The following is a 13,936-nucleotide window of genomic DNA, read 5'->3' as shown; positions in this document are numbered from 1 at the left end:
AGCAGTGTTTGAGTTGTTCACACCTCTCTTCAAGAGCTCAATAATGGATGAGGTTAAAACCACACATTACCACAATAAATGCTGAGTTTATACAAAGTTAAAATCAGAAATGAGAATTTTACTGTGTTTCCTGAAAAATGGTTACTGCTGATGGGAAATATTTCCTAGAGCGACTCGGGAGTTCTTAGTTTTTGTAAAGCATGTGATTGTGTTGCTTAACACAAGTTTTGTGTCCTATCAGAGAGCTTAAATAGCAGAAAATTCAGAATAGGAGAGGGAAGGAGCAGTTGAGATGAAAAAAGGGAGCAGTTCCTCTAAGCTGTATATGAATGAGTCTTCCATTTACCTTGAGCTTCCACCACTTACAACAATAAGCTGTATGCTGTTGGTCACTTAAAACACCCTGTATTGTAGTAAAATAAAACTCTTGGCACAAGTAATATTTTGGAGGTTTTCTGGGTGATTTTATGCATCCTGAGAGTTTTTTCTAGGCAGATAAGAAAGCACATTCACATACACACACTTTGGTATTTTTTCCTCTCCTCAAATCAGTGCAAAAATGCTTTGTCCTTGTTTTAAGGAACTGTTCTTGCATATAGGAAATCCTGATGATGATTCAGGTTATTGCAAATCCTTAATGCTGCCGTGTAATTGCCTGTGTTTTACAGCTGAGGAGAGAAAGGCATGGTATGAGTCAGGATAAAGATTAAATTGATATTTTCATGAGCTCAGCCTTCAGTATAGAAGAAAATGAAAAACAAGCTGTACCACTTAAACCTGCTTTTATTCTGCATCCTAACTTGCATTTTCATACCGCTGTGTTTCTAAATAGGGAGCAGCTGTAGGGCTGAAGATGGAAAGAAAAAGTTCAAGGTGAGTCATCTGGATGAGAAAGAGCCATGGGGTGTTGATAGCTTGGCTATGACTAATTGCAGCTCCTGTCTTTTGTCAGAGAGAACAATGAGGATCAAACAGAAACTGTGTGAGTGAAGGGTGAAAAGATTGATCTTTAAGGAGTTCACACTGTTGCTGAAATAAATGTGTGTGCAGCAGTGTCTTTTAAAAGGGTAACTTTTAAGACTGTGGCCCAAAGTGATTGTTTCTTTGGCATATTGCTGGGAAGTCATTCTTATTTCTTATTTTATTGATCTTGTAAATCATTGTTCACTTGTCTCATAGTAACTTATACTCACTTAACTACTGATGGTGTGATTTATAAGACAGATAAAATTCTGTCTCTGTCGACATTAGCGAAATAATTCACACTGTGCCCTGTGGGCTCCAGCTCCAGTACTATTGAATAGTGTTAGTTACCAAAGTGTAAAATGTATTCCTTGCCTGTTTAGCTGCTGCACAGTCCCTGATAAATACATTTGTGAAGGAAAACATGGAGTTAAGAAGGTTTTGTGGTTAAGGATGATGTAACTGTAGGAGACCGAATTACAGAAGGATGTGTTTGCAACCTGCAAATTAATACCTTGCAGCATTTTTAAAATACTTGTATTGTGCATTAGGATGCACCTGCACTATCACTGTGTAAAATGCCTCTAACCTCAGCCTTGGGATGAAATTTGTAATCTCATCTCCTTCCAAATTCAGGAGGTGACACATGATCCATCTAAAGCAAATGTACAGTCCAGGAGGTGGAACAACACTAGTTTCACTCAAGAGAAGACAAGTTTATCTACTGAATAATAGATAAGCAGGGATATTGTTTGGGGAAAGATTAAATCTATCTAGAATCGAACCCTAGGCAACATAAAAATGGTGGTTGGATGTAAGAACAGCATGCTCCACCTGAAGTGGGTGCAGTAGAGGAGTAAGCTATGTAGGTAGATGGAATAGCATCAGGAAAGTCAATTTTTCACAAAAATACCATAAACCAGGTATCACAAAAAAACAAGGAGTAACCAACAATATAAAATAAATGTGAAAACAACTATTAAATTTCTATTTATTATAAAAGTTTCTCTTTAAAAATAATTTTCAGCTATTTATGTAGTAACTCCAACGTGCAGATGAAGCTTTGTGACAAAGGTGTGCCCTCAATGTCCTTGAATTTTGAATCTAAGGAACAGATGACAGATGAAGCTTAAGATGCTCTTGTTCATGTTTTTCACTTTATTTGCTAAAAAATGGGGGGAAATACCGTTGGATGAAAGAGGACGAAGAGCAGGATATATTTCATTCTCGACACCTTAATAGCAGAGTGGAGCTTCCAGTATTTCTCACTAACAGCTCTAGGAGTGAATCAAATCCATTGTAGTGTCATTTTCTTGCCTCTTTTCCCTCCCCGTGCACCACAGACAGCTCTCCACTAGTGGTCTCTCCAGGCTCGCGGCATCTGCCGAGATCCAAACCTTCCCCTGGCAAACCCAGCAGCGCTGGAGGAGGATGCACAGTGAGGAAATGTCTTTAGGAGTGTGTTGGCACGCGATAGCTCATTTATGTGTTGTGAAAATACAAAGCAAGGTTAGGAAAATATCCTGCTTGCCTGCTTTTCCTGATGCAGAACAAGCTGCAAAGTTTCCCTTCTTTTGTCGTTTTGAAGCGGGCTGTTCCTGTTCTATCAAACACACTAAAATTCATGTAATAAATTGACTCAGACTAAAAGTCTGAGTTAAAATCTGCTCATTCTGTTTTGAGCGTTCAAAAGTGGAAGTAAGATGCTGTTAAAAATGCACATATTTAAGACTCGGTGACTGTTAGTTAATGCTTCTGAAAACCCAGGTGCAGCGGAGAATGCAGTGATGGATCTTTTATATTTTTACAATTACTGAAAACACCAGGAAATACCCGAGAGTGATTTTTTCCCTTTACTGCAGCTGTGCTGATGGCTTTGGTGAGATGATCAGTTCCACCTCTCCAGTAACTCTGTCCACCACGTTTCTTCCCTCATCATTCCACGAGGAGGTACCAGTGTGACCATTTGTCTTCAGCTCACAAACACTGCCTTAATTTTTCTCCATTGGTGCTGAATTTTGAATAGTCAGGTTGTTTGCATCTGAATAAACCCCTCTGGTTTGTTTTTCAAGCACGGCTGGGTGTGATTGTGCATCTCCTCCTCTCCACACCCTCCTTCCCCTCGGATGCTCTGGATGAACTGGCAGAAGTTGGGGCTCCCCGCTTGCTCCTCCCATGTGTTGTGGGGCTGGAGGCAGCTCTGACCCCTCCCAGGGAGGGAGCTGGGCAGAGGCAGCCGAGTTCTTTCAGCAGAGCCTGATCAGGGACCTCATCCTGCCAAACCCCATCCCTCCTGCTCCCAGCAGCCGGGATCTCGCCGGGCGGCTTCGCTGAACCCCTGCTGGCACTGTCCTGTCCAGCTCACCCCACCAAGGGACAGAGATGGTGGCCACCTGCCTGCACCTGGCTGGATTTGTCTGCAGTTTTATAGGGTGGATCGGGGTGGTTGTGGCAACGGCCACCAACGACTGGGTGGTGACCTGCGGCTACACCATCACCACCTGCAGGAAGATGGATGAGCTGGGATCCAAGGGGCTGTGGGCAGACTGTGTCATGGCAACAGGTCTCTATCACTGCAAGCCCCTCGTGGACATCCTCATACTGCCAGGTACGTGTGTCCCGTCCTCCCCCTTCCCACCCAGAGTGAAGGGTGAAGCCTTGCCCGGAGCAGCGCAGGTCCTGCTGCCAGAGGAGCTGGTGGTGAAGCTCCTTCAGCTTCATCAGCATAGGAGATGGTCCATTAAATACCCTAAAGAATGTAAATGATAGCTCTGAACAGGATTCCTATTGATTTATACCTGGTTTTAATCATACCCAGGTATCGTGTTATCTGTGGCTACGAAAATCCAGTTAATGTTTAATCATTGCTCTGAGTGAAAGCTCACTGTTCCTCTCATATCTTGTCTCTAGATTGCCCTGCAAAACATACAGAGCACACTGTGGTGTAATAGAGTATTTCAAGAGGATGGTGAACTATTACAAACGTTAAGGCTCGATTCCTTAAAGTGATTTGGAGCATAATGAATCTTTCAGCATCTATTATTAATGCTCCTATGGCTTTTAATCTTTTGGAAGATCATCATTAGTCTTGATGGTCTTGTGCTTCCCACAGGTTCTAAGGCAAGGCAGAACTTTTACACAGCAAACAGATGTAACTATGTTTAACTTGTCTTGATGTTTTTTAATGATATAGCAATTTTCACCTAGCTTATTACAAAGCAAAAATTAAGCCAGGTGTTTAATTAGTATTAATGCATCTTTTGAGCTAATGAAACCTGCCAAAGTCTAGTGAGGTCTGGTCCCTGTAAGTTTAGTTTGTGATCTTGCCCATTTCAATCACTGTTAACTCTGAAGTGCTTCATTCTCCTGTGCTTTAAATTGCAATTCCTATATCATGTCAGAGGTGCCTCTCCCAAAGCTGACAGAGGAGAAATTACTATTCCTTGTCATTTTCTTTCATGTTTCCTGGTTTATTTGTTTAAACTGATGTGAAAATTATTTTACCAGAGGTAAAAGGGATTGTTCCTGACTTTCCCTCTGTTACAGAGCTTGGTCTGTGTCACACAGTGCTCAGCAATATTGAGTCTCTCAGATTCACTCCTATTCTCCCTTTCTCTCTGTGTGTGTATACTTTTATTTTAGAGGGTTTGCCTTTCTTATTACTCCTGTTGTTAAATCTGATCCAGCAGAGAAGTCCGTGTTTGTCCCAAAGAAACTTAATAAATAGGTAAATGGGTCTTGCAGCAGCAGAGAGCAAGGCTTCCCTCCAGCAGAAACAAATTACAAACCAAGATGTTTCTGCTTGTAGCCTGTTTGATACCCATAGCTTGCCATGAGAGGGAAATTTATCCTGGTGAAATTTATCCTGGTGTGCCCAAGAGTCTTTCATGGTCTGAACCAAGTCTTTAAAATGAATTGTTGGTATTAATTGGAATTGATTGCACAGAAACCTCACTGGGCACTGCCATCACCTTTGTTTAGGGTCTTGTTTTACGCCCTGAATTCCTCAGGCAACTTTTTTTGTTAAGTTTCGTCTTGAAAAAAAAATCAAGCAAATATTCGATATACAGAGAGTCTGCATTTCCAGGAACAGTAAGTCCTCATTCCTGGTGTCATATCCCTGTGTCAGTGGGACATGCTTGAGGCTCCAGTGTGCTGGTGTTGTTTGAGGCATCATGAACCCCTGTGTCTGTATATGGCAGCTTTGTTATTGAGAGGGTACAAGGAGCCAGCACACCTGCTGAGACTGTCTCGGGAGCTGGGGCAGGTCACCAGATACTGGGCCAAACCTGACACTGGTTCTTTTTCTTTTGTATGCAAGTGATGACCTGCTTTAATGTATTTATAAGTAAGTTTTATATAGTATATATACATTGTACATAAAATACATAAAATTTATATATACAGTCTACATATAAATATTTTTAAAATCATATATTAGGATATATAGATCCTCCCAGAGTGGCAGAAATGCCATAATCCCTGTCCAGCACACCCACAGCCCCTGGTTCCCTGTTGTTTCTTGCTGCCTTGTGTGCAGGGACAGGCAGGAGAGGGATGGGAGATGATGAAAAGCCAGGAGATCCTGTGATGTCTGTAGGAACCCAAAGGAATAACGTGGCTATCAGTTATGGCAACTCAGGCAGCTCTGCAAAGTACAGTCACTTCTCCCTAAGGAAGGGCTGTGCCGGTGGTCAGCTCGAGCCATGGATGTCCTCTGAAACCCCACAACCAGGCTGAGCTCCTGGGGTGCAGTGCTGGGATGTGGTTGAGGAATGTCCCTCCTCCTCCTCCTCCTCCCCCCAGGTCAACAGTGCTCAGCACCTTGGGGCAGCTCCTCATAGTATTTCACAGACCTGAGAGTTTCAGTAGTGGGTCTTCCACTGTTCAGCCCTCTGAATGATGGGAGATTCTTTAAAACTTTAAATACCTGTGTTTAATCTTGAAGACTGCAAATTCTTGTTATTTAATCAAAGCTCTTGCTATGAAAAGCTATAGGAAAACTCCTTCCTAGCCATTTCTTCTACTTTCCCTTCCCTTATTTTCCAGCTCCATGATTTCTCAGTGTCTTGCTGGGAAGAGCTTGTGTTTTCCAGGCAGTGCTATTTGTTTGCTGGAAAATTCTGAGCCTGCACATCCTGTACTCATGCACTGCCCACTGCACTGTGGCCTCACGGCCTCACACCTGGCGCAGGTTTAATGTTTACACGAGGGATGATCCCATCTCCCATACTCCGTGCAAGTCTCCGGATCTAATCAAACAGGAACCTTTGTCCAAAGGTCTCCTTCTCTTGTGCCAAATAACCCAAATCCTCTTTCCCTGCCTTGCCAACAGGGTATGTCCAAGCGTGTCGAGCGCTGATGATCGCAGCCTCCGTCCTGGGCCTTCCCGCAATATTCCTGCTGATAACGGTCCTGCCCTGCATCCGGATGGGCCACGAGCCTGGAGCAGCCAAGTACCGGCGGTCCCAGCTGGGAGGGATCCTCATCATCCTCCTGGGTAAGGCACCTGCTGCGTGTGGAGGGCTGGAGCTCTTCCCCTGCTCCAGGATGGCATGGTGTGGGCTGGCTGTGTTCACCTGGAAGGATGTTTGTCCAGGCTGGGCTGACTCTGGAGCTCTCCAGCATCCCTGCAGTCTGTGGGGTGGACAAAAGGCACAGACAGGAGCTGGGGGACAAAGACAGGAGGCAGGGAGTGAAGCAGGGTGAGGGAGGAGGGATGGGAATCCCCCTGTCTCTGTCCTGTGAGTCCTCAGGCATGGCCTGCAGGCACTGGTTTTGCTGGTTTGCTGTGAAAGCCACGTTATTTTTGGAAAAAGGTCTAAACTACCAAGCTGCTTCCAGGGAATGGATGACCTCCAAATTTTCACAGGGCATTGCAAATGCAACAGGGTGAAATAAATGGAGGCGTGCGGGAAGGGAAAGCCCCTACTGAGCAAGGGCTGGTCCTGTGGAAGCAGCAGGGGAAGGAGCACAGAGTGGGCATGGACATGGGAAGAGGGCTGGTGTGTCCCCTGTGTCTCCCAACCCCCTTGGAGGCCTAGCCCTTGGCCTCCAAGCCCTGGGAATTTCTTCCCGTCCTCAGTGCTTGTGGAGGAGATTGTTTTGAGCAGCACAGACTGTGGAGCTCATTGTCCCCCATGCAACACCTGCATGTTCTTGAAGCCTCGTCATCTCAGCAACAGCCTGCGGTGCCTTGTTTTCACCCGTCTGTGTGGCAGAGGAGGAGGGGGGAGGGAAAGTGGCCTCTTTGTGTGGCTCTGCTGGTCGCTGGCAGCCAGCACTGACATCATGCCCGTCTTCTTTCTTCTTCTTCTCCTTATTTTTTTTTCAAGTGGGCACTGAATATAGCTGCACACTCAGAAGGGCTGTCCCCTGGGTGCTCCTTCCCTACTCTGGCCCCCTGTGGTTAGTACAAGTCCATACATCCCAATCTAAGGGATTGAGTCCAAGGGACCCTATTAGTATCTGTAGGGTTTAGGGGCACATTATCGTGGTTGGAAGTCCTAAAATCAGCTTTATAGGGCCTGTTTAGAACATCCTAATCACAAAGAGTCACATTAGAGAGCTGTTGGAATGTGATTTTCATCCCTGTCCCAAAACCTTGAGTCATGGATTTGGGCTCAGCAAAATGAAAAAATAAGTGGGGTTATTTTCTGCCTGTGAGTGAAACTTCAGTGCTGGAGGAGTCTGCCCAGGATGAGGAGGCCCAGCAGAGCTGCACTGTGTCACAAAAGCCAGGAGTTTCTGGTTCCAGTCAAGGAGAACCATGCTGCAGGTCAGCCCTTCTTCTATGGCTGCAGACATGGAGGCAGGAGGATTGTCCCTAAAAATCCCAAAGGGCAGTGGGATGACAGGACCAGAACACATGTGGCAAATTGCAGTGATAGTATTGGATAATGCAGCATTAGAACAAGTGAAACCCCATATGCTGCAGTGTCACAGCAGGATTTGGGTCTGCTGTGCCACTATCCTGTCTTGGTCGTGCTGTGATGGGTCACCAGGGAGGAGAATAGATGTGCAAGGATGATGGAGAGTTGTGGTGCTCCATAAGCCAGGCTCCCCTCTGTCTCTGAACATGGTTTTCCCACTAGGTATATCCTGTGAGGAAAGGAAATGTTTTTTTAAGAAAAAACAAACTAATCCACATTTACTTTTATAAAGCCCAAATTTTCCCAGGCTGATCAGCAAGACAGTCCTCTTGGAAGAAGAATAATGTACAGAGCTTTGGACTTTGACATTGTTTAGGTTGATGAATGATCTGTTACTTGCAAAATGAGGTGTTACCATTCCAGAGCATTTAACAAGCACGGATCAGGCCTTGAGAGATATAATACCGACTTAAAATCCATTATATTCTAGAAGTAACATACTCTGGACTGTTCTTATTTCGCCCCGGCCACTGAACTCTCACTTGTGGTTTCCAGAACCTCACGGGCTCCAGACGTTTCCTCTTACGAGAGAGAGCAAGTCCCAGAGCTCTGGCTAAAAGAAAACAACCTCCAAAACACTCCTTAACACAGCAGAAATGGGGAGTGGGAATGCAATCAGGGAAATTGGCCCCATGGCAAACTTTACTTGCTTGGGGAAGGGATGGTAGTTTGTCACTGACATTTATTACAAGGGAAAATAAGGGTTGAAACACAGCATGGAGCAAAAAAAAATAAATTATATATATAAGAAGTTGAAAACTTGCCAGGAAAACAATGGGCTCAGATATTCCATTGATTTTTCTGTCCACTGATAATCACAGGCTGCAGAGTGCAACCTGTGTGCACGCCCTCCTATCCTGCTGCTGATGTGTTTATGGCTTGGCTTGATCCTATCTGACTGAGAGAATTGATTTATAGTTGAAAACAACCATCAGCAGAGGTTTGCTCTGAGCTGGCATGAAAACATTTCATACGCTGGTGTTGATGGAAAAACCCTGACCCAGCCCGTGTTGTTGATACTAATCTGGGGTCCCCTTGCTGGTAACCAAAGGGACATCTTCCTAATGTAGGAGAGAGACTGAGACACTGGAAAACACAGTGAAATACATATCAGTTAAGGGGAATTGCTACTACAAAATGACCTATCAGCTATTGTGTACTAAACAAAGGATGTTACTGATCTTTTCTGGACACTGCCCAAGTTTTACTTGTAAAATCATAGGTATCAAGAGAAAAAGATTACCTTGAGCATAGAATAAAAAAAATTGTGGATATCTATTATTTCAACCAAATGGTTTGAAAGAGAAATCTGTGTGACTTTGAGTCAGCAACCCAGAGTAGTTAAATTTAGCTGTGAAAGAAAACTATTCTTTATTCTGCAGAAAGCCTTTAACTTACTGTTAAGGAATTTGGCAGGGACTCACTGTCCCTTGAGTTAGAGTAATCCTGCTCCCTCTCCCCCAGCTCTCCAAGTACCCTCTGTGCTTCTTGTTTCTGTGCACTTCCATCTGACTCAAATATTCCTGTAATGTAGAATATTAAGAGTTTCAGCTCAGCAGACTGAGCTACTGCAAGTTCACAGTCAAAAAAGGACTTGGAAATGCTGGGAACTGGGATGTCTCCCTGTGGATTCACAGGAATCTGATGGAGCAAGGACATTCATGCCATGCAGAGCTGAGATGTTTTAGGTAGAGGCAGCAGCTTTGACAGGATTGCCTGCTCCAGGTGCAAAAAGCAGGCAAGCTTTCCATACATGTGTGCTCCAAAACATGCCTGTTTTTTCAACTAACCTGGTTGTTCTAATAGAAAATATTCCTTCTGTTTGTTGAAGGACTTCCTTTTCTCCTAGGCTATATTGGCTACAGCAGCTCTGCTGTCTGAAGACTTTCTTATTTAGAGAGAGGCAAAGGGTGCCTCGGCATTAACAGAAGAGAAGGGATAATAACTTCCACCTGCGCTCCTTTTCCATGTAGGCAGCTGTTTCAGAACTTGAAATTTGCCCTAAAATGCCTTTTCCAATCCCTTTGGGTTCCTTGTCAAATCACCTGGTTTTTTTCAGCCTTTCCCTGTGATACATCTAGACCAATATTTGAGTCCATGGAGAGGTATTGCAGTTGCTGACTGTCCTTTTCCCATCTCCTCAGAGGATTTACAGCCCAATCTCATCTGTGCAGAGTGATGAAACCCAGTCCTGTTCCAGGGCATCCCTCTTGCTCAGCAACGGGGTCACTGGTGACTGATGGCAGCTGGTGGCCTCCAAAGGCAGAGAGGTCAAAAGGACCCATGCAAAGTCCTTGGCTTGTGTTTCACAGCTTTCTGGTATTGTCAGCACTAAAATAAGATGGTTTTACATGTAGTGGAGCCACACGCACAAGAGATGCCATTGTGTGAGCATCCCTGAGAGCTCTTCTCACCCCAGTGCAAGTGTTTTCCTTGCTCCTGTGTTGTGGGGGAGGGTCTGTATAGATAAGGCTCTTATAGTCTATAGACAAAAATATATATATTTATATATATTTACTGCTGACAGAAAAAAGAAAAGATGATTGTGTTTTTTCGGACAACAAAGCAGCTTTGTTTCCAGAGCCCATTAGAATGCTTTGTGGATTCCCAACTGATACATTTTTGTTTTAAAGTGTTGGAAGCTCATGAGCTGTTTGCAGGACTGCTCCACACGCGGGAGAAACACTCTTTCCCCTCCCTGCCTTCTCCAAAAATTCCTTCCAAAGCTGCGGGGCCCTTGCTTTGAGGAGGCCCAAAATTATTACTGGCTTTATTAGCATCCTTCAAATGTTCTTCTCTCTTCCATAAGAAAATATTTTCTCTCACAATAACTGCAGCTTTGGGGATGGGTTTTCTGCTGTACCAGCCAGGAGCTACGGTTTGTTCTCTGCTTTAACTAAACAATTTTATTTTTAATTTCACCCCTTTCTTTTTCCCTCTTGCAACCTTAACTTTCTGACACTGCCTCCAGATACCTTTTAACACGGTCGGTGGAAATCTGTAACGCTGCCACGGACCTGTTATTGTTTTGCTCTCATTCTCTGATAGCCACAAGGATGGAGTCCTGCACAGCTTGTCCCGGAGGCAAGTAAATATTGACACATTAATTCTTCTCAGATGTACAGACCATCAAGGAGTATTGTTTTAGGACCTGCTCCTGGGAGGTGATTAACACCATCAACTCCCATTGCCCTCGGTGCATGTGGGGACTCTGTGGGGACTGTCTCCCTCACATGTCACCTCACAGCACCACTGCACCAGCATTCCTGCTTTCTGTGGGAAGAAAACTATGCAATTTCAAGTAAAATGCAAATCCTACAGTCATTTTCTGACCCGCTGTAGACTCTAGGCAGACTCCTGTTTAGACCCTCCACGTCCCACTTCTATTCAACTCAATAAGTTTCTGGACAGCCTTACCAGGTGTGACCCCATCACTTGATAGAAATTCTCCTTAGGGAAGGAGAATCTACTTTCCAGAGTTGTGAGACATTTTCTTCTCCATAAAAAAATCCTGATAATGCTGAACTGCTGCTCATTTCATCTCTGCCCATTTTCTGCTCGTATTTCATAAGGCCCTACTCTGTCTTGCTGGGATATTTTGGTGACATTTGTGTGATCATTCAGTAGAGCCACTGAAATGATGTGGATTGACATGGGCTGAGGACACAGCACGTGGGTCCATGCAGAAATAGTGATTTAAATCAGGTGATTCTGGGCCACTGATTTTACTCTCTCACTAATGCATACAGCTTTTGTGGTCTTGCTTCATATTTAACCTATTCCTAATTCTGGAGCTCTCCAGAGCATCAGTTGCAGGGATGACTCTCATTCTTCCTCCTTAAAACTAATTCTAGGGGAACAAACCTTTTTCCCTTCTCATAAACGTATCAGATTGTGTCAGGCACCAGCTGTTTTTTCTTCTTGTTTCCTGGCTCCTGAGAGAGATGGCTGTTCTCTCTCACTCCCTCTCTCATGAGGCCTCCATCTCAGAGACCTCTGCGAGGGGTGGGCTTCGTCTCTGTCCCCTGTCTTACAGAGCCTTCCTTCCCTTTTGGCGTGCTCTGTGTCCCATGGTGGGGTTCCATGCTGGAGTCCCCTCCAGTTTGGAACCCTGACTCTTTCCTCCCCTTCTCTCCCCAGCCATGTGCGGTGTCGTCGCGACGATCTGGTTCCCGGTGTGCGCCCACCGCGAGACCACCATCATGAGCTTCGGCTACTCCCTGTACACGGGCTGGATCGGCTCTGCCCTCTGCCTCTTCGGTGGCTGTGTCATCGTCTGCTGCTCGGGAGATGCCCAGACGTTCGGTGAGAACCGCTTCTACTACGGCTCGGGGTCCAGCTCCCCCACCCACGCCAAGAGCGCGCACGTGTAACCGCCCCGGGGACGCCCCACGGCTGCCGTCGGATGCTTTGGCTGGTGGGTTTGTGTGCCCTGGGTTTGCTCCTACTGACACACACGGCTGTCAGGCTCCCAGGGGGAGATTTAGAAAAAGCAGCACAAATGTCTGGTAGTTTGAAGCATTATTCCCCCCCCCCCCCCATCTGTTCCCCCCTTCTCTAGAAAGACAGCTCCAGCCAACCCTACCTCTTGGTCCCTCCCCAGTTTGTCCTTGACTGCCTGCCCCGTCTTCTTGTAGCCAGGATGACTCAGATGGTTTGGGGTTATCATGTGGGTTTTAGGGTTTTTACTTTATTTTCTAGCTCCCCTGATTATAGGAGAGTTTAAAGCAATAAAACAGAAATGAGAGAGACACTTTCCCATTGTTAGAAGGACTCTGACAGCTTCTCCCCCCACCTCACTGTTTCCTTTCCCCTGCTCAAGGTCTCGGCTCTGGCACAGTTGGGGAGAGAGGATAGGGAGGAAGGCTGTCCTCTCCCACCGGGCGAATGTTTCTCTTTTGGAACAAGAGGAGGGGACTTTTCTGCCTTTTTCTGTAAATACTTTTGTATCAGTTTCATCATTTTAGTAACAGTATTTCCCCCACCCCCACAGTCATCAGTATGAAGGAAACCGAACCCAAAGGTCCTAATGACGCGGTAGATAACAGTGCCTTTTCAAATAGTTATAAATGACTTTGGGGGCTCTTATCCCCACCCTCTGGTTTAGTTTCTTATCTTTCTTTTGTACAGATCAGCTACTAAAAATGTATTTTTACATTTTTTTAAACTCCTCACTTTCCTCCTCTAAGTTTGTATTGCCTCGTTAAAGCACCACATTTTAACATGCAGTATAATGTACCTGTTACAATACAATTCTGGTGAGTACTGATGATGCCTTTGTACTTTCAGTGAAATACTGTACAATAAATAACAGAGTACCTGCAACCTCTGACTTCATTTTTTTCCTTCCTTCCTGTGTGTTTCCATAGCTAGTTTTTCCATGACAGGAGTTTCCCAATGATTTTGAAGATGATTTTTTTTTTTTTTTCGTAGCAGTTCAGGATGAAAAATTCTGCTCTGCTGTGGCATTAAGTGGGGAATATTTAAAATATGAGTAATTTTCCTGCATGGAACTGGCCATTATCTTATTCATTGGCTCTTTCGATGTTCCCAGTAGCAGCTTGTACCAGTAGAACCCACTTGTGGGATTCTTTATTGTGAAGAAGACTTAGAAACTCCCCGAGGTGGTGGAGATGCACCCCCAGCAGTGTAAAGTTGAGACCTCGTGTTGCTGGAAGTGCTCTCAACTAAAAGAAGAGTCTGATCTGGGGTCATCGCTCTGATTAAAACTGTGTAAGATCAAGATCTGACTCTGTCCTTACCAGAGGCTGTAGCAATTTAATTATGTTGATACAAAATCCCATCTGTTCCCAGAGATGTTAACTCAGTTCAAATAATTTGTGTAAGCCAGGAGGAGGAAAAGAGGAATAGCTGCTGTTCAGGGATGGGCAAGGGGAGAGCCACAGTGGAAAGGTGAGGGGAGGAGAAGGGTCTGAGCAACCAGATTGTTTGGGGTGATGAAGAATAATCTGAAAACAAGGCTGTGGATTCAGGACTGTCCTTTCACCTTGGTCTGCTTCAGTAGAAGCCAAATTGTGCAA

General features: G+C 44.9%; 1 protein-coding gene across 3 annotated transcripts; it reads left to right on the top strand.

Moving 5' to 3' along the window:
• Positions 1-3,112: 3,112 nt before the first annotated feature.
• Positions 3,113-13,220, top strand: CLDN11 (claudin 11). 3 transcript variants are annotated; one of them, XM_027647624.1, is made up of 4 exons: positions 3,113-3,571; positions 6,299-6,463; positions 12,036-12,200; positions 12,718-13,220. In XM_027647624.1, exons 1-4 carry the CDS (start codon positions 3,346-3,348, stop codon positions 12,750-12,752), a joined length of 591 nt encoding a protein of 196 aa, XP_027503425.1. In that variant the 5' UTR covers positions 3,113-3,345; the 3' UTR covers positions 12,753-13,220. The 3 variants fall into 3 exon arrangements, with proteins under 3 accessions (XP_027503425.1, XP_027503424.1, XP_027503423.1); XM_027647623.1 differs by having other exon boundaries at positions 3,116-3,571; positions 12,036-12,312; XM_027647622.1 differs by having other exon boundaries at positions 3,117-3,571; positions 12,036-13,220.
• Positions 13,221-13,936: the final 716 nt, after the last annotated feature.

Source organism: Corapipo altera, unplaced genomic scaffold, assembly GCF_003945725.1.
Source record: "Corapipo altera isolate COAL_440 unplaced genomic scaffold, ASM394572v1 113, whole genome shotgun sequence".
In the NCBI taxonomy this organism is placed as follows: domain Eukaryota; kingdom Metazoa; phylum Chordata; class Aves; order Passeriformes; family Pipridae; genus Corapipo; species Corapipo altera.
The sequence above is the reverse complement of the archived record's forward strand: the minus strand, read 5'-3'. Positions and strand labels throughout refer to the sequence as shown.

Excerpts from the sequence above, each read along its gene's own strand:
- CLDN11 (XM_027647623.1), top strand. The coding sequence starts at position 3,346 with ATGGTGGCCACCTGCCTGCACCTGGCTGGATTTGTCTGCAGTTTTATA. Across the intron at positions 3,572-6,298 it reads GGACATCCTCATACTGCCAG|GGTATGTCCAAGCGTGTCGA; the intron begins GTACGTGTGTCC and ends CCTTGCCAACAG. Across the intron at positions 6,464-12,035 it reads GATCCTCATCATCCTCCTGG|CCATGTGCGGTGTCGTCGCG; the intron begins GTAAGGCACCTG and ends TTCTCTCCCCAG.